This window comes from Oncorhynchus tshawytscha, linkage group LG31, assembly GCF_018296145.1.
Source record: "Oncorhynchus tshawytscha isolate Ot180627B linkage group LG31, Otsh_v2.0, whole genome shotgun sequence".
NCBI classification, from domain to species: Eukaryota; Metazoa; Chordata; class Actinopteri; order Salmoniformes; family Salmonidae; genus Oncorhynchus; species Oncorhynchus tshawytscha.
Window position 1 is genome coordinate 26,996,124 of NC_056459.1, and position 11,876 is coordinate 27,007,999.

The 11,876-nt window shown below is 46.3% G+C and overlaps 1 protein-coding gene across 1 annotated transcript in view; it reads right to left on the reverse strand.

Annotated features, from left to right (window-relative positions):
- Positions 1-3,932: 3,932 nt before the first annotated feature.
- The window catches only part of LOC121841455 (adhesion G protein-coupled receptor B2-like), a 98,080-nt gene continuing 90,136 nt past the window's right edge, over positions 3,933-11,876 (reverse strand). Inside the window, exons 2-3 of the mRNA XM_042309839.1 lie at positions 6,640-6,732; positions 3,933-4,111 (exon numbers count right to left, since the gene is read on the reverse strand). Of these exons, the coding sequence (XP_042165773.1) occupies positions 3,933-4,111; positions 6,640-6,732 (272 nt within the window). The remainder of the gene's footprint in view (positions 4,112-6,639; positions 6,733-11,876) is intronic.

The window sequence follows — 11,876 nt, forward strand, 5'->3', positions numbered from 1 at the left end:
CCCTCCACTCCATACCCTCCTTCACTCCATACCCTCCTTCACTCCATCCCTCCACTCCATACCCTCCTTCACTCCATACCCTCCTTCACTCCATCCCCTCCTTCACTCCATACCCTCCTTCACTCCATCTCTCCTTCACTCCATCTCTCCTTCACTCCATCTCTCCATCCTTCCATCCCTCCTTCACTCCATACCCTCCTTCACTCCATACCCTCCTTCACTCCATACCCTCCTTCACTCCATACTCTCCTTCACTCCATTCCCTCCTTCACTCCATTCCCTCCTTCACTCCATACCCTCCGTCACTCCATACCCTCCTTCACGCCATACCCTCCTTCACTCCATACCCTCCTTCACACCATCCCTCCATCCTTCCATCCCTCCTTCACTCCATACCTTCTTTCACTCCATTCCCTCATTCACTCCATCTCTCCTTCACTCCATACCCTCCTTCATTCCATCCCTCCTTCACGCCATACCCTCCTTCATTCCTTCCCTCCTTCACGCCATACCCTCCTTCACTTCATACCCTCCTTCACATCATCCCTCCTTCACTCCATACCCTCCTTCACTCCATACCCTCCTTCACTCCATTCCTCCTTCACTCCATACACTCCTTCACTCCATGCCCCCATGCAGGAAACAGCCAATCAAACGCTGAGCCCCTAACCTACCCCACGGTCCCGTCCACTTTAATTACCCTCCCTCCCTCCTACCCGCTCAATTCACCTAATCCCCCAAAAAACAGGTCTGAGAGGCTGGAAAAAAATTAAATAAAACATTTAATCATGTACAAAACAGCAACCAATCTCTCATCAAAGGAGGACTTTAGGGAATTCATATTGGCGCTGGATGGAAAATGAACCACTTAGCCAAACAAATCACATTCTCACATTTGCATAATAACAAGATTAGCATATGCACCGACAGGGAAGGAAACTGTTGTTGCTTTTCCCTCAGGAAGACAGTAAACACGCACACAAACACACACACACACACACATAGAGTGTATGCTGTAAACACACACACACACACACAAACACACACACACACTTCAAAGCAGAACCAGGACCTGTTGATCAGCTTTGTAATGAGGATCAATAGCTAAGATTTACAATAATTAATGGTTATGATAACCATCACAATACATCTCATAGTTTTATCACACTCAGCGAAGTGATCTTTATCTGGGATACATCACACACACACACACACACACACAAGCACGCATGCAGACACAGACACACACCCACACACATCCTGTGGAAGTACTGTATATAATATAATCTGAAGTATATAATGAGTGAACAGCCAGACAAAGCCAGGTTCCACAGTGAGGGGACTATAGAAGGCCAGGTTCCACAGAGAGGGGACTATAGAAGGCCAGGTTCCACAGAGAGGGGACTATAGAAGGCCAGGTTCCACAGAGAGGGGATTATAGAAGGCCAGGTTCCACAGAGAGGGGACTATAGAAGGCCAGGTTCCACAGTGAGGGGACTATAGAAGGCCAGGTTCCACAGAGAGGGGACTATAGAAGGCCAGGTTCCACAGAGAGGGGACTATAGAAGGCCAGGTTCCACAGAGAGGGGACTATAAAAGGCCAGGTTCCACAGAGAGGGGACTATAGAAGGCCAGGTTCCACAGAGAGGGGACTATAGAAGGCCAGGTTCCAGAGAGGGGACAGAGGAGGGGACTATAGAAGGCCAGGTTCCACAGAGAGGGGACTATAGAAGGCCAGGTTCCACAGTGAGGGGGACTATAGGGGAAGGCCAGGTTCCACAGTGAGGGGACTATAGAAGGCCAGGTTCCACAGTGAGGGGAATATAGAAGGCCAGGTTCCACATAGAGGGGGCTATAAAAGGCCAGGTTCCACAGAGAGGGGACTATAGAAGGCCAGGTTCCACAGAGAGGGGACTATAGAAGGCCATACTCATGCAGTCTCACACATTGGATAGGTACTGTACCGGTGGTTTTTACAGTGTGTGTGTCTGTCTGTGCAATGGGTGTACATTTTCATGCCTACCTGAGCTCAGTGCTGGGTCACCGGGGCAGGTGGCTGTATTGTTACACATACGTGTCTCTCTCAGGGCGCCACTACACAGGGTTCCATAGGGAGAGGACACACACGAGCGTGTCCGCACTTGCCAACCCTGACCACACGTTAACGAACACACACTCCACTGAGACCACTCCTCTGCCGCAGGGTCACCTGGAGAGAGAGACAGAGAGAGAGAGGGAGACAGACAGACAGACAGATTTACTTCTTTCACGTCTATAAATCTTACATTAATGATGTGACTTGGGAAGGGAGAGGTATAGTAGTAATGGGATGAATACAGGAGCAAAACGCTCTAAATGTATATTTGGTCTCTCCGTTCCCTATTACTTCTCACAGTAAGATTCAGAAGCTTTATAAGGCAGTGCATGTAAGTCTTGGGCCGCTATTCATTAGCCTTTAGGTAATATTCATGAGGATTTAGGTAATATTCATGAGGATTTAGGTAATATTCATGAGGATTTAGGAAATATTCATTAGCATAAACATGTGTGTTCCAAATTACACCCTATTGCCTATGTAGTGCACTCGTTTTGATACGCTTTGGGGCACATGCAGTGATATTCATGAGCAATGAATGAATATTTCTGAGCATTAAGGTGATATGTGTTATCCTTAGGGTAACAGACATCATCAGCCTTAAGGTAATGTGTATCAATATGCACACTGAGGTAATATTCATCTCTCACTGGCTGAATGTGCACCAAGGGGAAGACATGATGAACGCACAAGTAAACAAGCAGTGCTGTAGTGTTTAGATTTTCTGCCGTGTAGGTGTGTGTGCGTGTGTGTGGGTGTATGTGTGTGTGTGTGTGCGTGTGTGTGGGTGTATGTGTGTGTGTGTGCGTGCGCGTGCGCGTGTGTGTGTATGTGTGTGTGTGTGTGTGTGTGTGTGTGTGTGTGTGTGTTTGTGTGTGTGTGTGTATGTGTGTGTGTGGAAGGGGGAAGGGGGGGTTGAAAGGGATGTACGTCAAACATAAGAGGCTAAATGAAAGAGACAGCAGTGGAAATGGGTACAATCTTCACTGACGGGTGACCTGGCTGGAGGGGAGGGGTGAGGCGAGAGAGCTGGCAAGAGGGGAGGGGTGAGAGTCTGAGGGGTGACGTGGAAAATATTGATGTATTCATGACCCTTGGCCCCTCTTTCGTCTTCTTCGTCTATCTTATATAAGAGCCTGCACAAACATACTCCCCCTCATCCCTCTTTCACCCCAAACCTTTATCTCACTGTTGCTCTCCTCTCGCTCTCTCACTCCTATATCCCTCCCTCTATTCCTTTCCCCGAGGAAGAACACCAGTAGGAAGGACACCAGTAGGAAGGACACCAGTAGGAATAACACCAGTAGGAAGGACATCAGTAGGAAAGACATTGTAGGAAAGCCATCAGTAGGAAGGACACCAGTAGGAAGGACACCAGTAGGAAAGACATCAGTAGGAAGGACACCAGTAGGAAGGACACCAGTAGGAAAGAAATTGTAGGAAGGACATCAGTAGGAAAGACATCAGTAGGAAGGACATCAGTAGGAAGGACATCAGTAGGAAACACATTGTAGGGAGGACACCAGTAAAAAGGACACCAGTAGGAAGGACACCAGTAGGAAGGACATCAGTAGGAAAGACATCAGTAGGAAAGGACATCAGTAGGAAAGACATTGTAGGAAGGACACCAGTAGGAAGGACACCAGTAGGAAGGACATCCGTAGGAAGGACACCAGTAGGAAGGACATCAGTAGGAAGGACACCAGTAGGAAGGACATCAGTAGGAAGGACATCAGTAGGAAGGACACTAGTAGGAAGGACACCAGTAGGAAGGACACCAGTAGGAACAACACCAGCAGGAAGGACATCAGTAGGAAGGACACCAGTAGGAAGGACATCAGTAGGAAGGACATTGTAGGAAGGACACCAGAAGGAAGGACATCAGTAGGAAGGACACCAGTAGGAACAACACCAGTAGGAACAACACCAGCAGGAAGGACATCAGTAGGAAGGACACTAGTAGGAAGGACACCAGTAGGAAGGACATCAGTAGGAAGGACATCAGTAGGAAGGACACTTGTAGGAAGGACAGCAGTAGGAAGGACATCAGTAGGAAAGACATCAGTAGGAAGGACACCAGTAGGAAGGACATCAGTAGGAAAGACATCAGTAGGAAAGGACATTGTTACGTTCCCCAGATTATGTGTTGCAGTTTGTGTATTTGCATGTGTTTATTTGAGGAAATGGCTTCCTGAAATCCTTCAAGCAGCTGATTGGTCGACTCCAGGGCTAATTGGAGAGCTGACCCCGCCCCCTCGTCAAGACACAGCTGTCTCCAATTACCCATTCCGTCAGAAGCTATATAAAAGCCAGTGTTCTGTTCAGAAGATTCTTTTTGTAGAGGATTTTGCTGGAGGTAGATTTGCTAGAGAGATATTTTGCTAGAGGTTGATTTTGCTGGGAGTTCATTGCTGAGAGTTGGTATGTTTTGTGAGTTTGTTGCTCAGATAGAACTTATTTGATGTCCTTTGTCTCTTAGTTTGTTTGTGAAATTGTTTAATATTCTGTTTCATTTGTTCCCAGGGGGGAAGGGGAAGGCACCTAGGGAGTGCTTAGGCAAGAGGCCCGCGGGCATACATATACCCGTAGCATATTCGCTGTCTAGGCACACTAGGTAAGACCTGGGCGGACCACCCCTTGTATTTTGGTTAGGGCACCAGGTGGTGCTAAATTAGGTAAGTAGTGGGTAGGCAGGTAAGATCGGAGAGGGGGGGGGCTTTGAGATTTACTTTCTTTGCTTTGGTTCCGTCCAGCCCCTTTTCCCCATATTACCGTGTAAAGGAATAAAGTCCTTGTAAACGGTACCACATTCTGCTTGTTGTCATTTTTACTCGCACCTACAGTCCATACCTTTTTCGCTTCACAGGGAGTTTAGTTGTAGCAGGGTGTTGCGTTCCCTCTTCATAGAGGCGTGCGTAACAGACATCAGTAGGAAAGACATTGTAGGAAAGACATTGTAGGAAGGACACCAGTAGGAAGGACACCAGTAGGAAGGACACCAGTAGGAAGGACACCAGTAGGAAGGACACCAGTAGGAAGGACACCAGTAGGAAGGACATCAGTAGGAAGGACACCAGTAGGAAGGACACCAGTAGGAAGGACATCAGTAGGAAGGAATTCTACAAGGCCTCACCACAGGGGCAATTGTTCATATTTTAACTTTTTATCCAACCACTTTCTCTGTCTCTGTCTCTCTCTCTCTATCTCTCTCTTTCTCTCTCTCTCTCTCTCTCTCTCACTCACTCTCTTTCTCTCCCCTTCTCTCTCTCTCTCTCTCTCTCTCTCTCTCTCTCTTTGTCTCTCTCCTACTCTCTCTCTCTGTCTCTCTCTCTCACTCTCACTCTCTTTGTCTCTCTCCTACTCTCTCTCTCATCCCCACCTCTTTCTCTCTCTCTCTCTCTCACCCCCACCTCTCTCTCTCTCCTGTATGACCTTGTCTGTAAAAAGCGAATCCTTGGATGGGGGTGTCATCAAACAGTGAATGGTTAAATTGAATTAACTGCACGTCCGTTAATCGCATTACATCTTCATTTACATGTGGTGAGTCAGGACTTAAGCTCATCCCAGAAGTCCTGGGAATGAGGCGGTGGTGAGGAGGAGATGAGGCAGTGCCAAGGATTCCCCCCAGTCGGAATTCCCTATGACAGTGTTGGGGGGCTAGCGGGCTGTGTGTGTGTGTGTGTATTATCAGGTCCATATACAATATATATATTGATAAATTCCTTTCCATTGGATAATTGTACTTTCATCCAGCGGGTTGTGTAGACGTCCAGCCCAATCTCACACTAGCCATCTATCACACACAACACGACTCACCTGTCTGTGCCTGAAACACACCTAGCCATCTATCACACACAACACGACTCACCTGTCTGTGCCTGAAACACACCTAGCCATCTATCACACACAACACGACTCACCTGTCTGTGCCTGAAACACACCTAGCCATCTATCACACACAACACGACTCACCTGTCTGTGCCTGAAACACACCTAGCCATCTATCACACACAACACGACTCACCTGTCTGTGCCTGAAACACACCTAGCCATCTATCACACACAACACGACTCACCTGTCTGTGCCTGAAACACACCTAGCCATCTATCACACACAACACGACTCACCTGTCTGTGCCTGAAACACACCTAGCCATCTATCACACACAACACGACTCACCTGTCTGTGCCTGAAACACACCTAGCCATCTATCACACACAACACGACTCACCTGTCTGTGCCTGAAACACACCTAGCCATCTATCACACACAACACGACTCACCTGTCTGTGCCTGAAACACACCTAGCCATCTATCACACACAACACGACTCACCTGTCTGTGCCTGAAACACACCTAGCCATCTATCACACACAACACGACTCACCTGTCTGTGCCTGAAACACACCTAGCCATCTATCACACACAACACGACTCACCTGTCTGTGCCTGAAACACACCTAGCCATCTATCACACACAACACGACTCACCTGTCTGTGCCTGAAACACACCTAGCCATCTATCACACACAACACGACTCACCTGTCTGTGCCTGAAACACACCTGGCTGGTCTGCTGATCTGGGTTTCTGTGTCTTCACCTTCAGGTCATCATCATCTGGGTCTGGATAGAGGTCTGGGCAGAGAGAGAGAGAGAACATGAGATATAATTAGAGGTCTGGGCAGAGAGAGAGAGAGAGACAACATGAGATGTAATTAGAGGTCTGGATAGAGTGAGAACATGATATATAATTAGAGGTCTGGAAAGAGAGAGAGAACATGATATATAATTAGAGGCCTGGATAGAGAGAGAGAACAGGATATATAATTAGAGGTCTGGATAGAGAGAGAGAACATGATATATAATTAGAGGCCTGGATAGAGAGAGAGAACAGGATATATAATTAGTGGCCTGGATATAGAGAGAGAACAGGATATATAATTAGCTCGGCATTCAACACCATAGTACCCTCCAAGCTCGTCATCAAGCTCGAGACCCTGGGTCTCGACCCCGCCCTGTGCAACTGGGTACTGGACTTCCTGACGGGCCGCCCCCAGGTGGTGAGGGTAGGCAACAACATCTCCTCCCCGCTGATCCTCAACACTGGGGCCCCACAAGGGTGCGTTCTGAGCCCTCTCCTGTACTCCCTGTTCACCCACGACTGCGTGGCCATGCACGCCTCCAACTCAATCATCAAGTTTGCGGACGACACAACAGTGGTAGGCTTGATTACCAACAACGACGAGACGGCCTACAAGGAGGAGGTGAGGGCCCTCGGAGTGTGGTGTCAGGAAAATAACCTCACACTCAACGTCAACAAAACTAAGGAGATGATTGTGGACTTCAGGAAACAGCAGAGGGAACACCCCCCATCCACATCGATGGAACAGTAGTGGAGAGGGTAGCAAGTTTTAAGTTCCTCGGCATACACATCACAGACAAACTGAATTGGTCCACTCACACAGACAGCATCGTGAGGAAGGCGCAGCAGCGCCTCTTCAACCTCAGGAGGCTGAAGAAATTCGGCTTGTCACCAAAAGCACTCACAAACTTCTACAGATGCACAATCGAGAGCATCCTGGCGGGCTGTATCACCGCCTGGTATGGCAACTGCACCGCCCTCAACCGTAAGGCTCTCCAGAGGGTAGTGAGGTCTGCACAACGCATCACCGGGGCAAACTACCTGCCCTCCAGGACACCTACACCACCCGATGCTACAGGAAGGCCATAAAGATCATCAAGGACATCAACCACCCGAGCCACTGCCTGTTCACCCCGCTGCCATCCAGAAGGCGAGGTCAGTACAGGTGCATCAAAGCTGGGACCGAGAGACTGAAAAACAGCTTCTATCTCAAGGCCATCAGACTGTTAAACAGCCACCACTAACATTGAGTGGCTACTGCCAACACACTGTCAATGACACTGACTCTACTCCAGCCACTTTAATCATGGGAATTGATGGGAAATGATGTAAATATATCACTAGCCACTTTAAACAATGCTACCTTATATAATGTTACTTACCCTACATTGTTCATCTCATATGCATACGTTGATACTGTACTCTATATCATCGACTGCATCCTTATGTAATACATGTATCACTAGCCACTTTAACTATGCCACTTGGTTTACATACTTATCTCATATGTATATACTGTACTCGATATCATCTACTGTATCTTGCCTATGCTGCTCTGTACCATCACTCATTCATATATCCTTATGTACATATTCTTTATCCCCTTACACTGTGTATGACAGTAGTTTTTTTTGGAATTGTTAGTTAGATTACTTGCTCGTTATTACTGCATTGTCGGAACTAGAAGCACAAGCATTTCGCTACACTCGCATTAACATCTGCTAACCATGTGTATGTGACAAATAAAATTTGATTTGATTTGATTTGATTTAGAGGTCTGGATAGAGAGAGAGAACAGGATACATAATTAGAGGTCTGGATAGAGAGTGAGTGAACAGGATACATAATTAGAGGTCTGGATAGAGAGAGAGAACAGGATACATAATTAGAGGTCTGGATAGAGAGAGAGAACAGGATACATAATTAGAGGTCTGGATAGAGAGAGAGAACATGAGATATAATTAGGGGTCTCAGTTGGGGTCTGAGTAGGGGTCTGGGTAGGGGTCTGAGTAGGGGTCTGGGTAGGGGTCTGAGTAGGGGTCTAAGAGGGGTCTGGGAGGGGTCTGAATAGGGGTCTGAGTAGGGGTCTGGGTAGGGATCTGGGTAGGGGTCTGTGTAGGGATCTGGGTAGGGGTCTGGGTAGGGGTCTGGGTAGGGATCTGGGTAGGGATCTGAGTAGGGGTCTGGGTAGGGATCTGGGTAGGGATCTGAGTAGGGGTCTGGGTAGGGATCTGGGTAGGGATCTGAGTAGGGATCTGGGTAGGGATCTGAGTAGGGGTCTGGGTAGGGATCTGGGTAGGGTTCTGAGTAGGAGTCTGGATAAGGAAATAGAGAACAGGAGTTATAAGTAACTGTGGTATGGAATAGTGTAAAGTCATACCATTGTATTGTGATGGACAGTTTAACTACTGCTGTTGCTATTCGGCTTTTCTGTCTGTGATCTGCTGTGTGGAATTGTGTGCACCATTTTTCATTCAAATGTCCTGAGATAAACAAAGCTAGGAATAAACGACCCAGACGTGAACAAAGGGCTATTTTCCTGTAAGTTGGCTAAACTAGACACATATGACAATAAAACACTGAGTCTCACTCTGAATTGCCACACACACGCAAACACACACACACACGCACGCACGCACGCACGCACGCACGCAAAAACACACACACACACACACACACACACACACACACACACACACACGCACACAGACACACACAGTATATCCTCGGTAAGTCGACACTTTACAATAACCAGCGATATTAAAAACAAAAGGAGGAAAATAATATTTTATTGAACAGCAGTATTTATTTTTCAGTTCAGTTCTCCAAGCTTCCATGCCTTATTAGGGTGTTCTGACAGCACATACACCCAGGAAGAGGAAAAGGAAGAGGCACACACGGTTGAATGACCAAGGTCAAACCTGAGACTAGGACTAGCCCTACTTTGCGCCAAAAGAGTTCATGAGATTTTACATTTTAGTAGGAGTATCCATATGACAGCAAGAGGTAGCAAAACTGTCATCAATCAGGAATACATTGTTTAGTGACATTATCATGAATGAAGAGAAGCGGTAATGCATACATGTGATGATGTGTCTGTGAGCTGTATTTCCTTACATTTCTCCTCACAGACTCGTCTAGGTCTATTTCCTTATCACTGAGGTGATCTTGCTCCTATTGGTCATGGCTTTAGATCACATGAATATGAAAAAAGCGCCAGCACTTGACTATGATTTGCAATAATTGAGGCTCTGTCTTAAATGTTGTTCATAGCAGCAGGTCTTTATAGACCACAACATTGGCATACGTTCCCCCTAGCGTCTTCTCAGTGATTATATTGATGCAAATCATAATCGAATGAGTGCTGGCCCTTTTTAAAACATTACACGACACAGATAATATTGTAGAAGGTTTCCTGTTCTCACTTACACAACCCTGTCAAAATAGTAGAGCCAATAGCCCTGTCAAAATAGTAGAGCCAATAGCCCTGTCAAAATAGTAGAGACAATAGCCCTGTCAAAATAGAAGAGCCAATAGCCCTGTCAAAATAGTAGAGACAATAGCCCTGTCAAAATAGTAGAGCCAATAGCCCTGTCAAAATAGTAGAGACAATAGCCCTGTCAAAATAGTAGAGCCAATAGCCCTGTCAAATTAGTAGAGACAATAGCCCTGTCAAAATAGTAGAGCCAATAGCCCTGTCAAAATAGTAGAGCCAATAGCCCTGTCAAATTAGTAGAGACAATAGCCCTGTCAAAATAGTAGAGACAATAGCTCTGTCAAAATAGTAGAGACAATAGCCCTGTCAAAATAGTAGAGCCAATAGCCCTGTCAAAATAGTAGAGCCAATAGCCCTGTCAAAATAGTAGAGACAATAGCCCTGTCAAAATAGTAGAGACAATAGCCCTGTCAAAATAGTAGAGCCAATAGCCCTGTCAAAATAGTAGAGCCAATAGCCCTGTCAAAATAGTAGAGCCAACTGTCAAAATAGCTCTGTCAAAATAGTAGAGACAATAGCTCTGTCAAAATAGTAGAGCTGTCAATAGCCCTGTCAAAATAGTAGAGCCAATAGCCCTGTCAAAATAGTAGAGCTCTGTCAAAATAGTAGAGACAATAGCCCTGTCAAAATAGTAGAGCCAATAGCTCTGTCAAAATAGTAGAGACAATAGCTCTGTCCCTGTCAAAATAGTAGAGCCAATAGCCCTGTCAAAATAGTAGAGCCAATAGCTCTGTCAAAATAGTAGAGACAATAGCCCTGTCAAAATAGTAGAGCCAATAGCCCTGTCAAAATAGTAGAGACAATAGCCCTGTCAAAATAGTAGAGCCAATATCCCTGTCAAAATAGTAGAGACAATAGCTCTGTCAAAATAGTAGAGACAATAGCCCTGTCAAAATAGTAGAGCCAATAGCCCTGTCAAATTAGTAGAGCCAATAGCCCTGTCAAAATAGTAGAGACAATAGCCCTGTCAAAATAGTAGAGACAATAGCTCTGTCAAATTAGTAGAGACAATAGCCGTGTCAAAATAGTAGACATTCATTGCAATGGTACAGAGAACAGTGCGTTGACATGTTGTTAACGATTGGCACTTGGAACTGATCGGATTGTCTGCAGAAATTCTCTGGGGTAGAGGGGCTATTTTCAAATCAATGACCAGCTTAGAACAGAACCCCTGTTGCTCTTTAGCTCACAACGAGTCCTACTGAACTCCTGTTGTTCTTTAGTTCACAACGAGTCCTACTGAACTCCTGTTGTTCTTTAGTTCACAACCAGTCCTACTAAACTCCTGTTGTTCTTTAGATCACAACAAGACAGTCCTCCACGCCAGCACATGTGTGTGTGCTCCAACATCGAAGCAGGGAAGAGGGATGAGCTCTAGGGAACTCCCCATGTTTGGCTCTGTCAAACGCGTGTGATTAGAGAGGATTCTCCCCTGGGCTTTCGCTAACACACACACACTGTACACACTGTACACACTGTACACACTGTACACACACACACACACACACACACAACACATACACACATACTGTACACATAAACACACATAATCTACAAACACACACACACACACACACACACACACACACACACACACACACTCTCTCTGTACCAAGAATGGTCCACCACCCAAAGGACATC